Raw genomic sequence first — 27480 nt, forward strand, 5'->3', positions numbered from 1 at the left:
TCAGACTGTTGCCTCCCCCATGCACTCCCACTGAGAATCGAACCTGCAACCTTTGGTGTACAAAACAACACTCCACCAACTGAGCCACCTGGCAAGGGCTACATCACGTATTTTAAAATAATTTCTAATGTAATCACTTTCCTTTCACTGCTTTTGTGTATATTTTGTTTTTCCTGGCAGTCTTCTTGTATTTAAAATATAATAAGTTTTCAAACTAAGTGTTTAAGAGAGTTAAGTAGCCATCACGAGGCAAGTTTATTTTTGGAGAAGAAAAGTATAAGGTCATAACTCTACTTTCCCTCACAATCCCCACAAGGAAAAGTAATTTTGTTTCTTTGGACTATGTATTGATTTTAAGGTACATGTTAAAGGTGACTACGTAGGCTTTGAAATTACTCTGTATGCTTATCCCTAATTCATTTAGCAAGTTGCAAGTTCTCCAGCACTGACACCAATATCTATTTTTCTTTTTCTAATAGCAGGCTGTCTTTTCCCCTAAGATTTATTGGGACATATCTACTTAGATATATTATGTACCTGAAATATCAGGACAATACTCCTGTCTCAGCATGCCGGCTCTGTCCGCTGCAACTTACACATTCTTCATGCCGCCTTCATGTCCAACAAGGGTAATGTTCCTTCCATTAAAAACCAGCCTTCCTGAGGGGCTCACCTTGTACCTGGTCCACTGCTGTCTTTCGCTCTCTGACCCCGCATTGCCTCCAGCTCCCACTGGATTTAATAAGCCCCTCAAATGTGTAAGCAGTCCTCTCTGTGCCAAGGGTTAAAGCACCAGCAGACACATGGCAACGTGGTTCGGAAGAACACCGTGAAACAAGCCCATAATTCCAGACCTAAAATACCCCATGGTAAACAAAGTCTTCAAATTACTCCCAAACCCTCAACTTTCGTCTGAGTCCTTCAGTCCACGAATTTTTCTTCTATCTTCCAGGCTCTAATGAGACACCAGATAATATATGTGTTCCTAAAGGTTTGCTTAGACAGACATGCGGTAAGTGTTCATCAAAAAACTAAAAATAGCGGACAGGTAAATCAAAGGAAGGACAGAGCACCGCCCTCGGGGGAGGAGATCTTGGAGGAAACTGAAGCAGAGCAGAAATCCCAAAAACAGCAAATCTGAGACTCCACTTCAAGGGACGCTGAAGAGGCAGTCATTTTAAAGCTTTTCTATTTAGAAAAGAAATAATGTTTTATATAAAGGAGAAAATCACCGTGAATTAAATTTATATAGCTGGGTATACAGTGAATTAAGTCAAGGCAATGTGTCAGTTCACGGCAATTATAAAGCAGGACGGGGCTGATATCAGACAGAAAGACCCAAGTTCAAATCCTCTTCCTGGGTAGCTTAAAGGAAGTTATCCACTCTACTCATCTCCAAAATTTCACTGATTTTACATATTTACCATTCAGAAATATTGCTTTCAAAAAATGAATTTTGTTCTTTAAAAGAACACAATCGGAAATCAATGGAATGATGCAGCCTTCCAGCTTCACACGGAGATTTTCGGGCCCTGCCACCGTCTTAGAATCTAACACCTGTACCCACTACGACTTCCCCTCTCTCCTGCTCATCTCCTCTCCCTTCTTCTCCTCCCTGCCAGCCATCTGTCATTCCCCTCAGGACAGCCACACAGATGCACACACACACTCTCTTTGGCCATTTTAACAGACAACAGTAACGAGATGACAAAAAAAAACAACAAAGCAATATTGTGACCTGATTAGCTCGATCCTCTAACACAAATAGCACTAGCCATAATCCTCCAATTCAATATCTCTTTACCAACACTATATGCACAGAAATGTATTCTTCCACTCTCTGCCATGTTTGCCTCTGGTCGATTGGCTGTCAAATAATTCTGTTAGTTCTAATATGTAAAATTTTAGCAGTTATGACCTTGTAGAAATAGATGCCTTATATTGTCTGTAACAGAGTGATGAAAATAATACACAGAGTGATCTACTCATTTTAATGAGTGATTAAGATTCCCAAATTAACTATAGGTTAGAAATGGTAAGCCACGCACACACACACACACACTCCCTTGAAATTAATTCTCAGAGATATTAAAATGTGACACATTGCACACATAATATTGTTTACCACATTCTAAGTCTTCTCTTGTAAAATGAAGACATAGAAAACTTAGCTGAAATTGTGTTATTTAAAAAATATTATCATATGAATATAATTGTAGACCCCAAAGTTTCATTTGACTTTACTACATCATCCTATCAGAAGAAAGCCAGGCACAGAAGTCATGTGACATGTGCGTGCTCCCCACTGAATACATAACACATTTCATCTCTTCAAATAAATATTTGAAGAAGGCAAGCCTTATTTTAACACTGGCTAATAACTCTGAGATAAAAATCTAAAAGAGGATACTCAGTTCTAAACATTTTAATCTAAAGGGACATTTCTTAACAGCGTTGTTCATTTCCCATCCTTTGATGTGTAATTCCATTGGTTCTCTACACTTTAGTTTGGGGGCTTGACATGGGGGCAGAACTGGGGTACCGTAAGGCCTTAAACTATTGAATTGCACCTCACTTTTTTATGTCAGAGGGGGAATGGATGGTTTCTTACTTCAATCTTCAGATTCATTTAATGGTAGCAGGCTGTTTTTTTATAACCACCCATACAGCGTGTGTGTACATTTTACAGAAGAAACTCTGTATGGTGATTTGTATTATTTTCAGTAAATTGTACCAGATTGAAAGAGGGATACAATGTAGTCATAACTTGACTGTCAAACAGGTCCTCTAGAGACTCTAGACTAAAATTCAATTAGTCATTTGACAAAAACCTGTTAAAAAGAAAAAGCAGTTATAATTACAGTAGAAGATAAATGTATTGAGATGTCAATCACAATACCTACTCTCAGATGTAAGACAACATATAACAAAATGGTCCGATGAATTCGTTTCATGAGGTCATAAGAATAGAAGAATGTCTGACAAACAAGGTCATGCACACAGATGTATTCAAGATGAAAAACAATTTTTAGTTCCATGCAACATCTCTCATTCTCTGAGGCTTTGTTTGTATATACACCAGACTTCTGAGGAAAAGACTGAAATGAACTTGACAAAGAGAAGATGAACAGAGAGACAGAGAGAGAGAGAGAGAGAGAGAGAGAGAGAGAGATCATAAAGGGAGCTTCTTCTTGGTAGTATTAATAACATTTAAAATTATATCCAAGATAAACAGGTGAAACAATTTATATGGCAAAAGCCAACTATTAATAATATATAAAGGTCTTATAATTACATTAAATTTTGAACTGAACATTATGCTTGGGAAATGGGGAAATTTTTTCTTCAATTAATTTTCTAACAAGAGAAAAACCATTTTGGTTTAACACTTGACCAAACTATGTTAAACCACATTATATAAGTTGATATTTTTGTCTGAGTAAAATGAAATAGTGTCCTGGGAAATGAAAGATATAGTTTATGTTCATGAGGACATTTTAGTTTAGTAGAGAGAAGGACTTACATAATGATACTATAACAGCTGCAATTGAAATAAGTACAAAGTATACTGGGAGCTTGTTTGGATTGAGGACAGAAGGAATATATGAGTTCTCAGTCGGGAAAACGTTCCCGAAGCCAGTGAAACTCAACTAGACATCGTAAGAATGGATAAGAGTTTGGGAAGTGGATAAGTGGAAAGAAAACTGTCTAAACATTTAAAAGTTCTGAGATGTTAAAAAAACAAAAACAAAAAAAGTAGTATCTTTGGGGGGTGGGAGGGCAGATTGGTGGAAAAAAGGGTTTGTTTCAATTTAAGGTCTCCTGTTACATATCTTTTATTCAAATCTCTAACATGTTATTAAGTTTAGTTCTATAGCATACCTGTAAGCACTGGTTTTATTCCACTTTATTGCCATCAATTTTTTATAAACAAGACACACACGGAAAAGTACACAACTCACAATTGTACAGCTCAGTGTTTTTGCACAACTTGAGCATAAGTGTGCAAGTACCATCCAGATCAAGAAATAGAATATTACTGGCATCCAGAAGTTACCTACCTTCTGGCCGGTCACCTTCTAAGTACTAACCACCCCCCTCCCCTGCCAGCCCTCATCAGGTCAACAATACCCTGACTTCAAATTGCATCAATTAGTTTTGCCTGTTTTTGAAATTTACATAAATAAAATACAGTACACACCCTTTTGTCTAGTTTATTTCCTTCAAGATAATGTTTGTGAACTTCATATAATTTACACTGTGGTGTAATACTCCGTTATTTGGCCATATCAATGTTTATCCATTGCACTGCTGACAGACAGTTGGATTATTTTCAGTTTGGGACTATCACGAATACAGGTGCTGTAAATATTCTTGCAACTGTCTTTTGGAAAATGTGCACTCAGTTCTGCTGGGTGTGTGTGACAGAACGGATTTGCTGTATAGATTCATACTGTGACCATCACTGGACCCGAGCGCCACCTGCCCCGCACGCTCGCCAGCACTTGAAAGTTTGATGGACATTTTCTGCTGAGGATGTAGCAGTTTCTCCTGTGGTTTCAATTTGCGTTTACTTGATGACAAAGTTGGGCATGTTCTCCCAAGTTCTGTGTTTTTCAGCCGTTCGGATACACTCATCCTTTTGCTTGCTATCTTAAAGATTCATGGCACGCCTTTTGGCTACCCTCGCTGTCACCTGTGGGGGGTCGGAACTGCTGACACAGCATTGTGAGCCGACATTGATGGCATTATGTCTTCAAGTGAGGACACATAACTTTCTTCTTTTCTCTTCTGCCCATCTTCATTGTTCTTTTATTCTAATCTATTTATTGACCCCGTTCTTCCCCCCTTCTATTCTACCAGTCCAAAAAGGTCAATAAAATGAAGTCAATTAACAAGGCCCAAGTACTTTATAGAGAGTTCAATAGTTCAATAACAAGTCTACATCAGACTTTAGGATTGCCATATATTTGAGGGGTTTTCTGTGTGTGTGTTTTTAAATAAATGTAAAATGGAAGCATGCTTGACAATGCATTTGAAAATAAATGGATCATTCATTAAATTTTAATGATAAATCTAAGTGTCTCCTTTTTTTTCCAATTTATGAACAGATAATGTTCAGCGAGCAATTTAGAGGTAAATAAGAAAAAAAGAGTATATTTTGTAAAAAGAGACCAATAAAAGAAGACTATACACATGGGTGCTTTCTTTCACATTCTTGAAGACTAAACACAAGTCACATTTGGCAAAAATAAAGTGGCCGTGACCTTTTTTCCTCCTCTGCATGATTAATGACTTAATGTCCCACTAATTGGAAGATGTGGCTGAATTTCAAATACTTTCATTTTCTGTGCATATCATCCTGTACTGTAACCACCTATTAAGCTGCTCATCAAAGGTGAGCCAACAAGGTCATCTGAGCTGTATCTCTTCAACTATTCATTACCCGTCTTCAGTTGGTAATTAACAATGGTAACATTTCCATAAATCAACATATTTCTGATTATTCTCTGATGATCAACAGTCAGAATGTGTGCATCCAAGCCCACCTCTTTTAATTTTATATAAAAAAACAATCAGTCTAAATATACCACAGAGAAAACTCAGGCGAAATATTACAGGAGTTTCTTTAATTAACATGCACCAGGAAAACAAGGTTATGTACCTTTGAAGGAAAAATACAGACCTCTGCACAAACCTAAGTGGGTCTGCTGACAACACAGGGGTCAGCCATGAGAAGCAAGGGTGTCAGCCACCTAGCACCAATTTATTCCTCGCAAAGGAAAATGATGGCTCGGTTCAGCTTCACAAATAACCATTTGCCTGCTCAGCCAGGGAAAGTGACAATTTAGAACAGAGAGCAGATTCACTTCGCCCTACTCTCCAAGAACACACCACCAGGTGAGCCAATTAAAAACTTCCCAAAGGATGTATTTACTAGATTCATCTATAAACCATACTTTGCAAAAGTAACACCTAGACTTTAGTTTTGTTTTCTTTGTGTACGCATGGTGTGTTGTTGTTCATTGATGTTTCCACTGTTTGGTTTTTTTCATATCATATCATTTAGCACGTTCAGCCACCAGAATTGACATTTTCGTTTCCATTGGCTATGTCTAAAAATCTCATTATCTAAACTTCACACGCAGTGTAGAGAAGCTTTTCTGAGTTTAGAAAAGTCATAAAGATTAAAGTATTTTAAAGTAATTATAGTCAAAATACTAAAAAAATATTTTAAAACTGAAATTATTAGCAATAGGTAATCAGCCCATCAATTACATTTAATTATATATTAAATTCATGATTATTTATTATTATACAATATACTAATATATTACATTGTTCAATATTATTATATTTTATTGTGGGGGTCCAAAAGGAGTCACCCCAAATGTGCCTTTGTGGTATGCAGATTGCTATGCACTAAAGGCAAATTTAGCTGCAGGATCAGGGTCAGGGGGGTCTTCTGCCCATTCCTTAGCTACTCAGAAGTTGCCTATAATGCAAGATTATCAGAGATAACCCCTTTTGACCTATCTATGGGACAGGACAAACTTCTATTTACTAAGCATCAGCTCTTCTTAGCTTCTGGCAATGTCCTTTTATTTTTTAATCCTCTCCCGAGGATATTTTTCTATTTATCTTCAGATAGAGTGCGAGAGAGGAAGGGAGAGAAATATAGATGTGACAGAGACACATCCACTGGCTGCCTCCCACAGGACACCAACCAGGGCCGAGGATGAACCACAACCGAGGTACATGCCCTTGAACGGAATCGAACCCGAGACTCATTGGTCTGCATGCTGACGCTCCAACAGCTGAGCCAAACCAGCCAGGGCAGCAATGACCTTTTGAAGCCCCCAAGGCACCTTACTTCATCCTTAGCTCAGGATGTCTTCAACACCCTTGTTCCTTTTCTACCTCTGAACCTCTCCTGCACGTGGGGTCTCTGACCCTCATGTATGTAGAATTCCCATATGCATGCATATATTAAATTTGTTTAGTTTCTCTTGTCTCTTTATTAGATCAGCCAAAAGAACCTTGAAGGTACAGGTAAGTTTGTTTTTCCTCCACAGTATATTATATATACATGATTATATGTAGTGTATAATTATGCCGCATGTGTTTCTTACTAGATATTGAAAAGAAATGGTTTATTCTCTTTAGTACAGTATTTTAAATTGCTATTTGCATTTTCATTTTTACATTTAATAACTATTGTTAAACATATATGCATGGGATTTGGCATTAGTTCCAAATTAATATGTAGAATTGAAGACACAAGGATTAGTCTGATCGTGTGTAATGTGATATGTATATATTGGTATCCTATGTTAAGAGAAAACAGCTCAAACTGGTTTAAACAATAAGAAAATGTATAATGTCACAAAACCAATACCCTAAGGATTTTAAAAGATCAGTGTCTAGAATGAACAGGGCTCAGCCCCGTTTTTACAATTCACTCAGAACAGACCTTTACTTGACAATCTGGTCTCTGGGCACCCTTTACTCAAAGGCACAGGGGCGCCCCGGGCCAGAGGGACGGTGGGGTAAGCCATCTACCCGCTGCGGAGTAAAAGTCCTTCCCTCCCCCCAGTCTAACTGGATCAAGCCTGTACAGTATCTATGTGAGCTGATCTCACATTTTACATTATTTTGAAAGAATTTTTATTTTTCTTCTTCTTCTTCTCCCCTGACCCCCACGCTTGCTTTCATTTCTATTTGGCTTTTTTATTAAATAAGAATAAAAAGAAAACAATATTTTTCCGAAGTCAGAAATAACACAGACATAGTGAGCTTTTGAAGAATAATAGGATAAAGTTATTGAGGGTAAAACAAACAATATAGTAAGGCTCTTAGATGTGGTCAAGTGGCTTGTTCATAGTGGTTTATTGTAGCAATTAAACGACTACATTATACCTAAAATAAGAAAACGCTACATATTCCAAATTGATCCCCCCAACGCTGGGTAAAACAGAAAAGTTCTCACCTTGAGGCATGTCGGGTGGCAGATAATGAGGTTCTTGAGCACTAACATGTACCCATTCGAAGTCATCATACAGATCCTGGTGGAAATCACAGGTTCCTGGGCCGTCGTCAAAAGTGCAGCCACCTAGGATGGGAAAAGATGAGCACTTAGATCACTGCGCTCTACACGGGTTTGCTCAAAACGGAGAACATGCTGAGAAGGAAACGTTATACTGACATGTGTAATGTAGCACTCATAATTTTAATAATTAATGGTACTTCTGCTTACCACCATTCCTGATAAATTTTCACATAAAATGGGATTTCTATCAGTAGTTTCTGTTTGAAGAAGTATCCAGTTGGAGCCTCAGAAGGAAGGCTGGGATACTTATTTTTAAATATTTAAAAATAATATTACACACCTGTTTAGTGTTCGGTACACATAAAGTGACGCTTTCCTGAAATTTACAAACCACACAGAATCTAGTTTTTAACAACTTCAGTGGCCATAAGGGGAGAAAGAAAAAGAGTTGAGCCCTGGCCAGTTTGGCTCAGCGGTGAGAACATCGGCCTGCGGTCCAGAGAGACCCAGGTTCGGTTTCCGCTGGGGGCATGTACCTCGGTTGTAGTTTGTCCCCGGCCCTGGTTGGTTGTGCGGGTGGCAGCCCCTCGATGTGTCCCTTTCACATCGATGTTTCTCTCTCTCTGTTCCTCTCTCTCCCTCTCCCTCTACCTGAACAAAGAATGGAAAAATGTCCTCGGGTGAGGATGATATTATAAAAAAAAGAAAAAGAAAAAGAGTTGAAAACCATCTTTCTCCATAATTCAAGTTCAAAAAGGTGAAGTTAAGTCTTATCAAGCTCCTTGCTTTAAAAGAACACTTTGAAATCTACTTATATAGCAAATGAAACAATTAAAGCTTTATCGGGTCTAAACTACATGAGGTCAGTGATACACTCTTAAACCCTTTATTCAGATCACTTTCATACACAATTAAGACTGGACAGGAGGGGAGAAAACTGAAGCATAAAACCGATCCCATTAGCCTGGAATCCCACTGACCACTTCTACTTCCTTTAGTAACTGTTTGTTTTTGTAACTGGAGGTAGCCTTTCCCTTGCACAGCAGTCATTTCTCCTGGCTTTATTTTCAGGGGAAATTTGATGACGGAGACAGAATAATTACATTTCCTTCTCAACCCACATACGTACAAGCACATACACCTCAACATATTTAGTTTATTCAAATCATGAAAATAAGAACTGGCCTATATGTCTAATCTTGAAAAAAAATGGTTGAGTACTAATGAAAATCCAGCAGCAGTTTTCATGACAAAGACCAATAACTGCCTCCTTTAAAGGAACTTACTATCTCTTTAGTTTGCGTGGGGGATCATTGTGAAGAAGCTCAGTGCAGTCTGTGACCCAACCGCAGTAGGCAGCGGTCAATTTCGAGCCTGTAACTTCTTCTCTGTAAACAAGGACTTCATTTTCCTCATCAAAAGTGCATCAGTTTGAATATGAATAAAAGTTACATTGCTTTACCGAAGACAAAAACAAGCCAGCATCACAATGAAAGAAGGAAGGATCAGAGACCTCGAGAAGATACCACAGCCCTAAAGACCTTTTTCAAAAGCAGAATATGTACGTGGGTATCCTTGAATTTACACATGTAACTCCATCAATCCTTTAAAGTAACTAAACTTCAGCAGCTTGAAAGCTTAGTACTCTCCTTAAGTATGCTTAAAATAGCCTTTCTATAAACGGTCTCATAAAAAAATGATGTGTTTTTTCATTTAAAATTAATCAATGAAAAAAAGGTTGCAAGGAAATGCATCTTCACATAGCCAGGGAAAAGTTTTTCTTAAAATATAATTTGCTACCAACCCAAAATGACTTATCGCTTTGCAATACATGCCTCCGGGGCCCCCCCTGCCCTTTATAATGGTGAGTGCCCTCAGTGTAGATTTAAACTACCAGTGGAACCTACATTGCCTCATTCGGAAGACAAATGGCCTTAATTGCTGTCCTTCATAGCCACTGTTAATTTTAGACTGCAGGATCCTGAAAAGCAGTAACAACTAGTATCTGCAAAATAAGTGGGTCAACCCCTACTGTTTGCGGGCCTATCAGTCAAGAGCTTGAACATGGTCCCTGGTCCACTTGACTTCAGTGTTGAGACATTTTTATTTAAAATAAATTATAATCTAAGAGGTACCATATATCTACTTACCACATAAGAGCATATCAATAAATCCTTAGCAAAAGGTTTTTAAAAATCTGTTTGTAAAGTATTTTGTACTAATGTGTACCTTGTACTAATACAATGCACTGAACTAGAATACAGAAAGTACTGTTCCATCCTGAGTAATGGCACAGACAGACATGGTGGGTGGTGGAATGGTGGGGGTAGATACATATACATACACATACACATGTATATATCCATATTAATTACGGTGTTATAAGGAATAATAACAGTATGGCCAAAGTCTCGAAGAATATGAATGACAAATGAATTAGTACTCATACCAGGATTGGTTAGGGAAGGCCTCATGGAGTTAGGCCTATGAAGATGAGTTAGGATGCACCAAGCCAGAATAGAACCCAAACTGAAATTTTAAAAAAAGCAAGGGCAAAGGCATAGATCTAAAGAAATATGATATGTTGGGAAACTCAAATTTTCTCAAAAGAGTCTGTTATGAACATGAAAAATATGTAAGCAACAAGGCACAAACAAAGCAAAATCAGTGTGATTTTAAATCATAAAATTTTAGAGTTTATTCTAATTACAGTGAAGCCATTAAAGAATTTTATCCAAGGATATGACATAATCCAAACCACAGTAATAATAATAATAACAGTAATAATAATAACAATTCTAGCAGCCATATAGTTAAGTTTAAAGATGAACTGGGTGGGGCTGGAGGTAGATAATTTTTATTTATTTGTTTGAATCCTCACCCAAAAATATTTTCCCATTGATTTTTAGACAGAGTGAGAGGAGGAAGGGAGAGATACACACACACTCATTGGTTGCCTCCCGCAGCAACCCAACCAGGCCAAGGATCATGTTTCATCTGAAATCCACTGGGATATCGTAGTGGGTGTGTGTATATATTTTTCCTTTTCAACTCTACACTTCTGGGAACATGAAAGTACAAAATAAAAACTAACATATTGTGATCAATGTTTGCATAGTTTACATCTGCACTGAGGGGAGGCAACACTTTTTCTCTAAGTATTGAAATTCAAATAGAAAAAAATACCCCAAGTGGATGCTAAGGACTAATGCGTTTGAGGGCATAGTGGGAGTGAGTGACTGGTCATAATATGTTGCTCTGGTTCAATACCAAAGAGGAACAATTGAAGAAAAATAAGAAAATTTATGAAATTCCTTAAAAGACAATCATTTCAGATCCAGAAAGAGTTCCTTTGCCCTGCTTGCAGTTAATTAGTATGTAAAAATATTATTTGAGCCTAGCTCCTTCATAAAGGAAAGGAATCTGAAACTCATTTGTGGAAATCTAAACCTATCATTTATTGATCGATACAAATGACTCTTCATGAACTCGTTTCAAACACACCCATAAATTATCTAACTATTCATCCCTAGAGTTCCATTTCCAGCCAAGAATACATATCCAATATATATAATCCAAGATCATTTAGCTTGTAAGACTTCTATTGAAACTGTCTATGATTCAAAGCAAATGCTATACTCCAACTGACAGAATAGTCTTCCTTTAATAGGACTGAATTAACCAGAATGGAATAATGAGTCCAGTATCACTCCCCTCTATCTTTCCTAAGGAACAAGATTAAAATCTCCTAAACATCAATTAATAAGACCTAAGGAATTTTAAATAACTGACACACACCACCATTTAAATGGTAGAAGAAAGACAGTGTTTCCAGATGCAGCTTGGAGTGATGACTAAGTACACACATAGCTTTGCCATTTTACTAATTTGAGCTTCAATTTCCTCCCCAGGAAAATCAAGATAGTAATAGATACAGTGCAGTGGTGTGAGGATTAGTGATAATACTTGTAAAGCCCCTAACACTCAACAAGGTTGTTTCTAAGACCCATGAGTTGGACCAGGGCAACTGAACCCCCTCCCACGTCCTTGGGCTGTATTGGACTGTGTGCTCTGCCCAGGGATGCAGCTTCAGAGAGTAGCAGTAACGTGTTGTTGAGACTGTCTGGATGGTATTCATGACTGAGCCATGTTAAGGCCTCTATCTAAACGCCTAAGATTCTGGTGGTCAGGTATGGAGCTCTCTTTGTCTTGTGACCCCTGACAAGCCTCATGAGTAAGGGCCCTTGCTTGTTAAAACTGCCACCTACCAATCTACCTCTTCCCCGGGTCTCTCCCTGCTCTCTGTGTATTGTGGCAGCTACGATTTTCACGCAGGGAATTCCCATGGTTATGAACCAACAGCTCAACCATTTATCTTCTTCTATAGGTCACTAGTCCAGAGCTCTCTATAACCAAAATAAAATGAATAGTAGTTGTGTGAATCAAAGAAGTAAATATTAAAACAAACAAACAAAAAAAACAGGCCAGCAATCCTCTGTCTCAAATACATGTAAGCATATGTCCATCATGGGAGGGGACCCAGAAGACAGGTGTGAGCAAGCCAAGTCTCTGTGCCTACGTCACAGGCTCGGTACAACTTGAAGCCCCCAGATAAGTTTGTGAGACCTGGTGAGCCGATAGTATGAATTGACTTCATCCAACCTCATTATGGAGGTAATGGATGATTACATGTCAAACAGCCATAGAAATAATTTCACAGATGAAAAGTGGTTTATTAAAATATAAAAGGAACTATTAATGAGAAGTATCTCATAGTAGAAAAATAAAATAAAATTGCCCAGGTTCACAGAGCAAGAAAGTATCAAAGCCAAGATCTGAATCTAGGAACAACAGGCTTTTTAAAAATATGTTTTTATTGGTTTTTGAGAGAGAGAGGAAGGGAGAGAGAAAATATCGATGTGAGAAACATCCACTGGCTGCCTCCAGCACACCCCCTACTGGGGATCAAGCCCGAAACCCAGGCATGTGCCCTGACCGGGAATCAAACTTGGACCTCTCAGTTCATAGGAAGATGCTCAAACCACTGCACCACACCAGCCAGGCCACGGTTCTTTACTTTTAACCATTCCACTAAATGGACCTGGTAGAAGGTCAAATTCATCCAGTGCAGCTCCCTCCAATGGGCATTCCCTCAAGCTACTACTGAATACAGAGAACAATACCCATCCCATCATGCAATGAAATAGTGGTGCTGCCTCCTTTGAGGATAACATGTAGTGCACTTTGACTCACATCGCATGGCACAGTCTCTCAGGCTTGATGACACAGACAGGAAAGGGTCTTCAACAGAGAGAATCATAAAAGCCTCACTGATTAACTAGTGTTATCAGCAAAGAATTTTATTTAACCACATTGACCTAAGGCTGAGAATTCATATGATCACTACATTACCCTGTCACTCTTGTTTGACAACCTTCAAAATTCACCTATCCTCCCCCAAAACATGTATGAGTGAGTGGCTTTTCTAGCTTTAAAAACATTACAATAAATTAAAAACAATTCTGTTCCAGCAATTTTTGCAGTAGCCCTCCCATTAATCCTAGGATAAGAAAAAAGAAACTAGGTATTTCTCCAAATGTCATTAATATATTTGCCCAAGCTTAGTTTCCTATTTTTCATCCTTTTATCTATTCCAGTAAAATCTCATCTTTTTTGCTGAGCATTAGATACACAATCTAGAGAAAGCCACTGAAGGAAGTAATAGGAAGTAAATGTACTGAAAAATAAAATTCCGAACTAAAGCCATATTTACACTTTGGTAAAATTGGAAACCAGCCACGCTCACATTTAAACATGTCTTTGGGGGTTTTTTTGTTTGTTTCTTCCTTTCTTGAGGAGGGATTCCTGGGGGGCTCTACTTCACCCCTATCAGACACATTCTGGCTGATTTCAGCAGTTGCTCCTGACTCAAGCCAAGCGTGATGGGTGATAGATGATTTTTCATTTATGAAGAAAGTCTTTGAAATGCTGAAGCCATGTAAAATGGAATTCCATCACCCAGCCTCCTAGAGGAAGGGCAAAGATCTGCTTTGAGGCTTTGAATTTAAACTTTTATATCAGATTGGCAAAGGAATCTTAAATGTGCTCAGCTACCTTTTAAGAAGGTCAAGAATTCAATTCAATAATTTTTGTAAAACTTTGAAAAACACTTCAAGGAAATGATAATCAACTAATCTAGGTAAATAATTAAAATGTATCTCTACCCTGGCCAGTGTGGCTCCGTGGACTGACCACTGCCCTATGGACTGAGAGGTCTCCGCTCAATTCCAGGTCAGGTACATGCCTGGGTTGCAGGCTCAATTCCCAGGAGGGGTGTGCAGGAGGCAGCCCGTTGATGTCTCTCTCTCTCACATTGGTCTTTCTATTTCTCTCTCTTCCTCAATCTCTAAAAAAAATAAGAAAAAATAAAATAAAATGTATCTCTAAAGTGAAAGGAAAAACAAAACAAAACGTGTCTATCTTTTTCACTAACATGAAGCCCCTTTTCTATGGAGCTGTTGGGCTTGGTGTGACAGAAGGCCAGCGTCTGGGTTTTTCATAGTTCTTAAAACACATTCTTAAAAGTAGAAAATATGGTTCTTTCTGCCATTTTCTTTACTTAGAAGAAGAACATTGGATATCATTATTTCAATCAGAATAGAATCACTGCTATGAACATATTAACCAGTTCTTCTGCCCTGGCCGGTTTGGCTCAGCGGTTAGAGCGTCGGCCTGCGGTCCTGAGAGGCCCGGGTTCAGTTCCCGCTAAGGACACGTACCTCGGTTGCAGTTTGTCCCCGGCCCTGGTTGGTTGTGAGGGTGGCAGCCACTCGATGTGTTCCTTTCACATCGATGTTTCTCTCTCTCTCTCTCTGTTCCTCTCTCTCCTTCCCACTCTACCTGAACAAAAAATGGAAAAGTGTCCTCGGGTGAGGATAAAAAATAATAATAATAATAATAATAACCAGTTCTTCTCATTCTATGCGTCATTGAAACAAAAAGTTTGGCCAGGTTCCCAGCTAGGAAACTGCTCACACAGACACAAGCAAATCATTGCGTTGACATTGAGTGAGGTCAGAAACCTCGTTGTCCAGGACCTTTGCCCTTTCTCATAAAGGAAGCATTATAGGGTTTAACCACAGTTTTAGTGAGACTTACAGTATAGCCTTTGAAAGTGTCAACTTCTAACCAAGTCAGTGCTGAATCCTGACTCACAATAACTTTCTCTTCTCAAATTTCCTTTCTCAGAAGAGTACATATGCTTACCATTAAGTGGAATGGCCACATAAAGTAAAAATTTCTCAAGCAGCAAAAAACACTTCTATACACTGACATTTAAATGAAATGTAGCCCTGGCCGGTTTGGCTCAGCAGTTAGAGCGTCGGCCTGTGGTCCAGAGAGACCCAGGTTTAGTTCCCATACGGACACGTACCTTTGTCCCCAGCTCTGGTTAGGTCGTGCAGGTGGCAACCACTCGATGTGATCTTTCCACGTCGGTGTCTCCCCCTCCCCCCCTCCTCCTCCCACTCTATCTGAACAAAACATGAAAAAATGTCCTTGGGTGAGATTAAAAAAAAAAAACAAAAAAAAACGACATGTAAATCTTGCCTGACCAGTGTGACTCAGTGGACTGAGTGTCATCTCATGCACTGAGAGGTTCTGGTTTGATTCCTAGTCAGGGCACATGCCCAGGTTGTGGGCTTCTCTCTCCCTTCCTCTCTCTCTCTCTCTCTCTAAAAAACAAAACAAAACAAAAAAATCAATTTAAAAACATTTTAAATGACATGTAAGTCAATGGCTATTCTAACCTCATGGAAAGTCCTAATGGTGAGAACTGGTGAATAAGGTTTACACAGGGCCACCAACACTGAGAGCCATCCGTATATTCATTTGCTCATTTCTGTCCTCTCGCCCCCCTGAAAAATAAGTTGGCTTCATTTTCCCATCTCTGCTTCTACCTACTACTCAAGAATGGTGTGCCAATAAATTTGAAAAATCTCTCCACAGTATCTTATGATCTTAAATCTAAGTGCTATGCATGTTTAAGTCATCATTACATTAGGATTTTAGTTAAGAAGACATTCAGGTGAGATTCTTATTATTGTTTAGTTAAGGAAACATCTAGGTGAGATTCTTATTATATTATTCTTATTCTTATTGTTTTATATTTACATGGAATGTGAAAAGTAATTTGACCAATAATTTGAAGGATTAGAAAAGGGGAAAAAAGCTTATAACAATAGCCCAACATTCCTAGGCCTGTGTTAAAAGATAAAGCTCTGTGATTATAAATTCCGGTATATGTTAGAAATTCATGCCACCACTACTCTCCTCCTCGGAACTCCTAAAATGTAAACTCCCACAGATCAACTATTCCAAAATAATACAAATATTTTGAAGATGTTGACTTTGCCTATATTAGAATTCCACACAATATTAAAAAATATGAAAAATCTTCAGCGTAGAAAGCAGGGTGTGCTTGGAGAAATAATTTAATAGAAATAGAAGTTAACCTTTCTTTGTGGCAAACTCCACGCAGATCAGAGGCCCATGGTCCCCAAGAACAGGAGGTATAAAAACATATATAAAAACTTGAAACATCCTTGTCTCATCAAATTCAGATGATTGGGCTGAAGCATTATATGCCATTTATTTACCAGTCCTACCTCCGTAGCCCCTCCTATTCTTGCTCAGAAACATAATGACCAACTTTAAATCTATCAAGCTGCATGGTTTCCTGATAAAAGGGGAACATTTTTCCTCGGAATGGACTATAAAAAGGTGGAAATTTTTAATTTCAAATATGAGGGAGTGAGAAGCTGACAAACAAGGTTTGAATAATAGATGAAAGGCGGCAGCAGCACGAAGACAGCGTTTGAAGTGAGGCACCCGCTGCGCCGGAAGACAGCGGTCCTGCCTCAGCTCACCTGGAGCCACGCGGTACGGTGGGCAACTTGCAAACCTCCCCAAACCGACGAAATAAAAGCCGTTATTGCAATGTGGAGCCGACAAGGCCATCCTAGGACATAATTAGCAAAAATAAATTGTCCTAATTAATGCCCCAATACACTTAAGACAAGTCTGTCATCCTCCCTGTTTAAGTAAAGGCAAATTGTAACACAAGTGAGGTTTTTATCCATATTGCCTGTGAAACTTCAAAGGATAAATAATATCCAGCGTTGACCACAGACGGGGTGACAACGGAGGGCAACTGGCACTTTCTTTTTTGGAGAGCAATTTGGTTTTATTTATGAGAGTTTTAAAACACTTGCCTTTTATTTTTTTATCCTCACCCGAGGACATTTTTCCATTGTTTATTCAGATAGAGCGGGAGGGAGAGAAAGGAAGAGAGAGAGAGAAACATCGACCTGAAAGGGACACATGGAGTGGCCACCACCTGCATGACCCAACCAGGGCCGGGGACAAACTGCACCCAAGGTACATGCCCTTAGCAGGAACCGAACCCGGTTCTCTGTGGACCACAGGCTGACGTTCTAACTACTGAACCAAACCGGCCAGGGCAAAGCACTTGCCTTTTAATCCAGCAATTACAATTCTGGAGTTCTATGCTACATAAATGTTCCCATGTGTGCACTCCTAAATCCTAAATACAAGCTAGGGCTACCAACCATCCAAAAAAACAAACACATTATTATGGGTCTTTTTAATGACACCCAGAGACAAAAGATCTACCTTTGCACTTACTGCAAAACTGTTTCAAAATAGAATCATAAACTTTGGGTGAATGACCACTGGTAAGGTATTACAATAGTTAATTCACATGGAGAACCTAAATGTTCAATATTATCAATTAGTGAAGACGAAGACAACACATATTTTAAGAGGTAATGTAGAATCTAGCAATTATTTAGCAAATGTTGAGACGATGAAAAAGATCTGAAGATGTTACAGAGGCAAAGAAATGCTGAATCAGGTGCACAAAGGGAAGAAGGCAGGTGTCACAGGCTATCAGTGACATTAAACCACCCTTCCCCAGCCACCAATTCCTTCAACTAGCTCTTTGGGCAGACTGAGAAAATAAACAAAGGGAAACTACTTACGAGAAGTAACATTTTAATAAACCATTCAAGATAAGATAAATTACACCAAGAGCACTGTAAGTCAGCCAAAAACAAAGTTATCTGAAAGAATGGCTTTGAATATAACTTCCTAGTGACATAAAATAGCGCAGCGTGGCTCCTTTTCACTGATCACTTCGGTAACTTCCGGCCTCATCTGAAGGTACAACCAGAATGCAAAGACATAAAAGAGAACTGAACATTTCAAAAACATTTCTTATGCTACTTCATTTGCAAAGGATGGATTTATTACTTTGTCAGAGAATGTATACTTATGCACATTTCCATGTGAAATGCTTAAACGCAATCTCCACAGCCGTGATGTGACTATGCAGGTACTTCTCATAATTAATGCTACATTTTTCTTATAATCTGATATTAGTAAAATAAAATCTATTCCTAGAAATAGCATTTTTAATAGATGGAGTACGATTCAATCAACCAGTGAAATCATACACTTATTGGGAGAAATAGGAAAATATCTTCCAACTTCAAGTCCCTTCCTAACCCCCCTTCTTATCTCTCAATTTTGTATTTAATTTTAGCCTACAGTTTGGATGTTCATAGAGTTTACTTAGATCAAGATGGTGAATAGAAAGTACAACTAAAGAAACCAAGACATGAAAATTATGGTGCAGAGCAAGCGATCAGCTGCTATTCTAAGTAGTTGTATTTGATTAAGATTCTTTCCGAACGTCCTTTGCAGGGTGGATAGTAAAAGGAAGAAAGGCTGTTGGATTAGAGAAAATAGGAGATGGAGACCCAGAGGAATGAAAGCCTCTGTTGGAAAAGGAAGAGAGGAGACTCGGAGAGAGAGTGTGGGGAGCTGTGTGATAGATAATGACTAAAAGCTTGAAGGGTCCCTCGGGGTGCAGGGTAGGGAAGCAGAGACCAGTGAGCTGAGACCTAGATGGACATGATAGTTTGCGACCTACTCAATCTAAACGACAAAGCCATAATGCAGGTACAGCTGGCGGAATACTCATGTTCCCATGTATAAAGTTGCTTCTCTAGAAGAATTGCCCACATAAGATGAATAAGAGGCACTTAGATTCTTGTTCAATAAGTTTTAAACTCCAACCTGTTAAGGACTGTCACATCTAAAATGAATTGTGTGACGTTAGAAACCTTCTCCCTGCTGTGATCACAAATACAAGCAAATATCCCCACAAGATGAGAATCACCCATTTATAAGATTCTGCAGGCTACCCACACCTCTCCCCTCGGTAATCCCTAAAAGGCACTGACTGTGTTTCATATAAGGATTTGTTTTTCATGTATTCAAAGCATGTCTTGTAAAACAAACATAAAGGCTTCTTTTGGTTGTGGAGATATTTGCAATAATGGTTATGTTTTTGAGAAAAATTATTTCTACTGAAACACTAAAAGTAATTAAGAGTCAGTGGCCGCCGTGTGGCCCCGCACCAGGCTTGCAGTGATGTCTACAGAGCATCGTCTTAAACAGGAATATCTATGATTTCTTTCCAGACCACAAATGCTCAGTGAGTGAGAGGTGATTGAATCTGACTCGATGGCATTAATAATTACACCTCCAAGGGTGAAGTGAGAATTCTGAGTCAAAGAATAAAATTTTATAGTACTATAAAACCCTGGTCTAGAAATCGCGGGGGAAGAGAAGTGCAGGGTAAGTAATTGAAGGCAGGAGAGTTGACTTCCTGCCCAACACTAACTTGGCTGGGCCTTCAGTGGTAAAACTTTTTCTCAGCCTTAAATTTATAATCACAATAACAACCAAAGCCTCCAAAGAAAGCCAAATGAACACACTTCTCTTCTTAAACATTTAAGATACAAAGTAAATCTTTCCAAGAACCCAGAATGTCAGACATACAGTACTTTTTTTCAAATCTCAATGTTACCAAGGAGAAAAGTCAAATCTAAACCAGTCAACAGTACTGTATTCATTATACACCAGAACATATAAACATGTATTTTCATACAGAGAATGGAAAAAAGGTGTTTTTTTTTATTCCCAGTCCTGAATTTAGAGCTATTTATTTCAATCCTATGATCATACCTACTCTCTACATACTGACAGCATCAAGCAGATATAAGTAACAGCAACATAGAATGTGTGCCATTTGGTATGCTGTTTTGCAATTACAATCTCTACATGCATTAGAATTCACAAACAAAACTCAGAACGGCTTTATGGACTCAAAGGAGATTAATGAAAACATGTGATTAGAATACAAAGTGTAAAGCTAACAGATACTTTTAAGATACAAAAATATTTAACACTCTTCATAAGACCTAGTACATACTAAATAAACATGAGTTGTTTTTATTTAAAAATTTTTAAATCACATATATTCCCACCAACCAGAGATAATCCTTGCTAACATTTTGGTGATACTAAGGAAAGTCACCCTCTTTGTGAAAATGTAGTACCCAGCCATTTTGCTAGTGCTATAAATCTAATAATATTATAACTAATGCTACTGGTACTTCTGAGTATAAATTCATAATGTCTAAATAATATTGTTTGTTCCCCTCTGGTATATGTCTGTGTATAATTATTTAAATCAACAGGATTTCTAAAACAGTATTGTAAGGATACTGAACACCTGTTAATTTATTAGTGCTCCTCCTCAAGCTGAAGTGTTACCTGCTTTAGTAGATTAATAGCTGTCTCCAGTCATCTTCAAAGTTCGCTCCAAAAGGGGATATTCTTTAGGCACAAGGTAAGAGTAGTCACAGAAGCTATAAGGTGTCAGAAGTAGTAACAGAAATAGATGTCACTACACTCCCAATGAAAGTTGCAGCAGCAGGAACAGCAATAGCAACAATAGCAGCTAATAATGACTGAGTGGCTACTGTGTGCCCAGTACTGTTCTAAGTAATTCATTTAACCGTCACAACCACCTAAACAGATGGGTATTATTATGTCCATTTTTTAGATGAAGAAACTAAGGTAAGCTTTTGACCTCAGTTTAAGTGACTAGTTCAAGATCACCTGGCTAGCAAAGGCACCAACCCAGGATCTAAATCCAAGCAAAGCTGGTATTTCTACACTTTCTTCGAATGGAGGAAAATAAGCACTTCGAAGGAAGAGGAGCACCGAGCTTGAGGAGAGAGGCAACAGGAGAGCCAGGTATCACCAAGTCAAAGTGCAGACTAAACAAGCAGCAGCAAACCATGGGCCAGATGCCACAGGCATTCCTAGGAATGCAGGAAAGATCTCTGGAGAGAGAAGATACAGTGTTGTACAATGTTGGCCAACCACAAGAGTTCCCTTGGGAAAAGGAGCATCCATGCTTCAAACACTCCCCTGCAGCAGAGCAATGGCTTCCTCTTGGCCCAGGAATCTCACACACTTCTCGAGCTGGTGAATGTTCAGTAAGCTATTGGCACTTGTTCTTTTTCACGTCTTTTCCCCCGTTTCTTCTCTCGGAGAAGGGAACGGAGGCACAGTCTCATTGCAGCAGCTGTGACTCAGCTGTCTGCATGCCTGCACCAGGAATTTGGCCATCCCTTCCGAGATGCCATTTACAAGTGAGAAATTACTGGGAGACCAAGGATACATGCCTCTCGCAGTGAGCATCTCTTGTGTAATCAATATTTTTAACCCAGTTTATTTCAGCATCTACAACCCATACACTTCCCCAGTAGCTAAGGGCATTTAATTTACTTAAACTAGCTATTTGAGGATGGTGACTGTAGTTAAGTCCGTCTACAGATCGCTGAAGCAGGACAAGGCAGTGACATTCTAACCTGACTCCTGACAGAGTTCAAAACGATCCCATAAAGAAAGAGAAGCACAATATCAAGGGCATCTGTCAAGGGTCTATCTGCATGGAGTGCTGCTCAGACTGAATGAAAGATTGTTCATCCGTCTCTTATCTCAGTGAAGTCCACCCTAATTTCCTGGGAAAATGCAGGGCTGCACTTGTTCTAAATATGCATTTACTTAGCATGAAGGAATTTGAAAATGTCAGGAGTTGCTAAAGATCTTCGAGCCCATCTAGAACCATTCTCCACCCAGCACAGGAATGCCCACTGGAGTCTCAGGACAGATGGCCTTTCTGCAGCTGCTTGGGTATTTTCATGCCCTTCCTCTTAAGGCATGACCTGCGTGGTATCAGTGGTATTTCACCGTAGTGGCTTTGAAACCATTTTACAGTTCAGATGGGATGACATGATACTTTTTGAGAAATTTGATCTTCCCAAAGACTGCACGCTATTGAGTGTTATACAATCATTAGAATTCATAACTGGAAAGGAAATTAAGGATCATTTAAGCACAGGTGACACTCTGTGTTCATCTAGACCACAGTCTAGGTTTAGTCGAGTAGGAGGTCTACAGGTCCATATATTGTGAAGCTTGCATAGAATGATCACTATGAGAGCTGCCCTCCTATACTGAGCCAACTTTGCAAAACAAAGGTTTCATGTCGGTTGACTTTTTATCCAAACTGATACCTACTTCTTAAGTTTTCTCTTTCTATCCTAATAATTGACATTAAAAACCCTAACTACACACAAAAAAGTCAAATGAAAGTTAGTAAGTCACTAAAAGAAACAGAAACTATAGTACTGATGTCTCGTGGGTCACAACTTGGAGAAAAGAAAAGAAAAAACACACAACTGGATTCATTCCACCTTTAAGAGGGATTATAGAGAGAAAGAAATTCTATGTGATATGCCCCCCAAATTAATTCTAAGGCACAAGTCTATTCATACTAAATGCACTTGTAATATTAACAAAATAAGTGCTTGCAGGAAAAGGGCCACATTTTATCCAACTGCTACAATAAGTATCGGAACTCAGAAGGACATCAGGTTCCAGCTGAACCAGCCTCCTGTCTCCATGGCCTCCTTTCACACCAGGCTCCTCTGAGGCTGACGGACTTCCAGACTCCGTACATGATGAGAGAGACTATCCCAGGGCCCGCCCCTCTGTCCTAGTGAAGCAATTCTTTTTAATCTACTGCACAACACTCTGAATTCTTTTTCTTTTTTAAAATAATTTTTCTTTTATTGATTTCAGAGAGAGAGGAAAGGAGAGGGAGAGATATAGAGATTACATTGATGAGCGAGAATATCAATTGGCTGCCTCCTGCATGCCCCCCACTGGGGATCGAGCCCACAACCTGGGCATGTGCCCTGACTGGGAATCGAACCAGCGACCTTTTGGTGCATTGGTTGATGCTCAACCACTGAGCCACATGAGCCAGGCACCACCCTGAATTCTTATTGTCCCTCTGCAATCCATCAGCCTTTTTAAAAATATTTTTACTAGTGTACACAGATTAAATTTCCTCAAAGTGGCAGATTTTTTTAAAAGATAGCAAATATTGTATGTCATTCATCTAATTTTTAAGAAACGGATCAAACAGACAAGAAGTTGGATTGCTTTGCCACGACTTATTTCCAAAACCTCATCTTCTGGAGGAGATTAGTTCTTTCCTTGCTCTGTCCAGTTGATCTAATGAAATAAAGCTATTTCAAAGCTTTTCTAAATATGATACAGGATAAGAGAAACCAGACACTTCAAAAAAAGATCAATTTTTTTGTAAACAGAAAGAAAGCTAAGTGCTTCTTCTAAATCAGAGATACTGTTGGTGTACTTTCATTTAATATTTACAAACATCTCATTTAATTGTATATTATTTCATCTTTACAAATGTTCATGTCCATAATTTTTCATTTAATATAAATATTTAATTTAATTTAATATTTACATGTTTAGTCAGAAAGGTGTTCTCATTGTACAGACTAGAAAACTCAGGTGGAGAACCCTTTATTGATTTAGCCAAGGTCACATAACCAGTAATTGAGCAATTGAAACCTATTTATCTCTGATGCAAAAGCGTGTGTACTTTTCAAACTATCTGAAAAACTAAAGTAACTAAGGTTTGATGACATACATACAGCATAATGAGGAAATGGCAGGGACTCTTTATAAGCATAGTCTAGATTACGTAGAGTTATTAAATCACGTGATTTGGGTTTTGCTTTGACACAAATTCTTTAATTTCAGCTCACTTGCTCATACAGAGGTATTCTCTGTATGACACCTTCCAAGCCTCCCCTGAAGCTCAGAATTCTCGAATGCTAAGCCTTCTGTGTAAAAAAATATAAAAAATAAATCAACTAAAAAATATCCTTGTGGTGAGGATTTTTTTAAAAAGAAGAAAAAAAAAGGGAAAGAGACTTTTCTCTAAATATTTGGTTTTTAACCCTTGAGGAAAAGCTGGATAAGGCATCATACAGAAACTTAACTTGTGCTTAATGTCCAAGGCCACAGGACAAGGGACACAATTAAAGAAAGATATTTTTTATTTTAATAAGTGAATAATCAGTCATGGTCTGAAAATATTAAACAAAAAATTTTAGAAATAATTTGTAAGTTTTACATTGCACACTGTTCTAAGTAGTGTGGTAAAATCTCGAGTCATCTCCCTCCACCCCAGGGAGCAGTAAATTTGTTGGTGGAAGACAGAACAGTAAATATGGTCCAACTAACAGCAATATTTTGTAGCAGAAAGCACTGAGCCTATACAAATACATCAGCAAAGAATTCCTTGAAACAAGTAACACCAGTCCATTTACTACAAATAAGGCATAGTTACTATAAGATATTCTGAGAGCCCTGGCCAGTTTGGCTCAGCGGTTAGAACATCCGCCTGAGGACCAAAGAGTTGTGGGTTTGATTCTGATCAAGGACCATGTATCCCTGTGTGGTGTGGTCCCCGGCCCTGGTTGGGTTGCATGGGATGCAACCAGTTGCTCACATCGATGTTTCTCTCTCACACTCCCTCCCTCCACTCTATCTGAAGATAAATGAAAAAATATCCTGGGGTGAGGATTAAAAAAAAAAAAAAAGATATTCTCAGAGAGAGTGACCACATGCACATAATTTTTATTACAGTATACTGTGATAATTGCTCTATTAATAGTTATTGTGTTAATCTCTTACTGTGCCTAATGTATAAATGAAACTTTATCGTAAGTATGTGAGTATAGAAAAAACCTAGTATTCATCAAGTTTTGTAGTATCTGAGGTTTCAGGCATCCAGTGGGGGGTCTTGGAACAATACATATAAAGGGGGGGGGGCTACTGTATTTATATTTCAACAAAAAAAGGTGCCATTTTTTGAGATGTATTTTGGAGGTCAGATTGCAGGGGGACTACCCACAAGGGACAAAGACAGGATTTGAATAAGTGACTACAAGAGTCTGGGGGAGAGCTGGGGAAAGGTCAAAATTAACGAGATTTAAAACCAGATCTGTGTAGAGACGTTTTCTTTTTTGTAAGTGATTGGGGAAAATAATATGAAACTATACATTTATGAGTTATTTTTTTAATTAAAAGATTTATACATTCAATGTGTCTTGATTTTTCTTTAAAATTAAAATTAGAGAATACATGGATATACAAAGCACCCCTATGCATGCATACATACATGCATGCAAAAAAACAAAGGAGCCCTGGCCGGTTTGGCTCAGTGGTTAGAGCGTCAACCGCGGACCAGAGAGTCCTGGGTTCATTTCCTCAGTCCTGTACTTCAATTGCAGTTTGTCACTAGTCCAAGTTGGGGTTGTGTGGGTGGCAACCAGTTGATGTGTCTCTCTCACATCAATGTTTCTCTCTCTCTCTCCTCCTCCTTCTCTCCCTCCCACTCTATCTGAAGATAAATGCAAAAATGTCCTCGGGTGAGGATTAAAAAAAAAAAAAAAAAAGACAAAGGAGAGGTCAAAACAATGGTAGTATTTCTTTCAGACTAGTGGGATTACAAGCTTTTTTATTTTTTTAAATATTTCTCTTTACTAATTTTAGAGAAAGAGGAAGGGAGAGGGAGAGAGAGAAACATCCATCAGCTGCCTCCTACCCCCACCCCCATACACCCGGGGATGAGGACCAGGAATCAAACTGGCAACCTCTTGGTATGTGGGTTGATGCTCAACCACTGAGACACGCTGGCTGGGCTACAATCTTTTTTGTATTTTCAAACTTCTTTAATATAAATTGTTCTCTTACCTTAATATATATTTATTTTCCAACTTTCCAAATAGGGATAAAAACTTTTTAAATAAATGAGAATGTTCCCATGTTTCATCAGATAGTTACTAAGTAAATACAAATCATACTTTATATACATCTCCTATAAAGCAGAAAATTTGATCTAAAATACTTGTTTTCCTTTTTTTGGGGGGGAGGGGGTTGATTGTTTTGTTTGTTTTTGTACAATATCTCACATGTAATGAAAAAAAGTATTCCATTTTCTCTTTGTGTTAATGTTTACATTTTCAGAATATGAACTAGTTAGGCTTAACAAATGGTCCAGTGTTAAAGGTATGCGGTATGTGTGAGGAACAGGCCTAGGCAGTAAAAAACTAAAACAAGATGAGCCATCGTCAAGGTCATACGTAGGAAGAAAATAGAGAGTTAACTCTAATTTCATACTGTTGTATGGCTAACACAATTCTTCCTGCAGCCTTATACAAGGACAGGCCATTAAATATCAGCACCCCCAAAGAGAATTTTATATACTGTTCATACATAGAAAAAACATAATGGTTAATAATGCGAATTCACAAAACAATAATGTTATAATGGAAAGCATGGGAGTCATCTAACATGCACAGATCAAGTTAATACAAGAAAAGTAATTTGTTGCATATCATTAGAGATTCTTTCTCGATCTATCACTATTATAAATCACTCCACCTCCGCTCACAAACAAATATTTAATAATTAGACAATAATGCTGAAATTTGCATCTTGATTTATTTAATAACAAGAAAATGTCTTCAGTCGTGGCGGTATTTTGGTCACCGAGTTCCTCTTTCTTAATTTTCTCATTCCTAACAATATTGCCATGAATTCAAAGTTCACCTTTCTTTCCCGTGGAACAAACAGGTTTCACAGTAAATCTCATTTACCTGATGTGAGGAAAAGAAAAAAGACATGCTTCTTTTCATCTAACTCCCAGGGACACGCTCTGCAGCTCACAAGCCGGGGTAACATACTGCATAACTTCCTACCCATTCCCACCAGATGAAAGGGAAAATAAAAATGGTTCAGACGCAAGGAGGTATGTTTGTTTTCTAATTAAGATTTTTTTTTTTTAATATCCCACAAAGATGGATGTCAACATGCCATACGACACTATATCTAATCACAACAACCAAAATGCATGTTTGCAAATACTACCATGTATGAATTCCACTTATTACAAAGTTATGATCATTTAAAATCCATTAGGTGCCATTTTCTTAAAATAGTCATAGTTTCTTCAAACTCCCTCCTTAAAATTCCAAAGATGCCAAATAAAATGTTTCCTTTAGGAAAACTGTGATTTGAACCGGAGACCACAGTCCTTTGAA

The 27480-nt window shown here is 38.4% G+C and overlaps 1 protein-coding gene across 4 annotated transcripts in view; it reads right to left on the reverse strand.

Moving 5' to 3' along the window:
- The window catches only part of PTPRK (protein tyrosine phosphatase receptor type K), a 502788-nt gene that overhangs the window by 374952 nt on the left and 100356 nt on the right, over window positions 1–27480 (reverse strand). For 3 of the 4 annotated variants that reach the window (XM_036248313.1, XM_036248314.1, XM_036248312.1), the window contains exon 2: window positions 7991–8113. In XM_036248313.1, coding sequence (XP_036104206.1) covers window positions 7991–8113 — 123 coding nt within the window. Of the gene's footprint in view, window positions 1–7990; window positions 8114–27480 lie in introns of those variants that run through there. The other variant, XM_036248315.1, reaches the window with a different exon arrangement.

This window comes from Molossus molossus, unplaced genomic scaffold (assembly GCF_014108415.1).
Source record: "Molossus molossus isolate mMolMol1 unplaced genomic scaffold, mMolMol1.p scaffold_m16_p_8, whole genome shotgun sequence".
Taxonomy (NCBI): domain Eukaryota; kingdom Metazoa; phylum Chordata; class Mammalia; order Chiroptera; family Molossidae; genus Molossus; species Molossus molossus.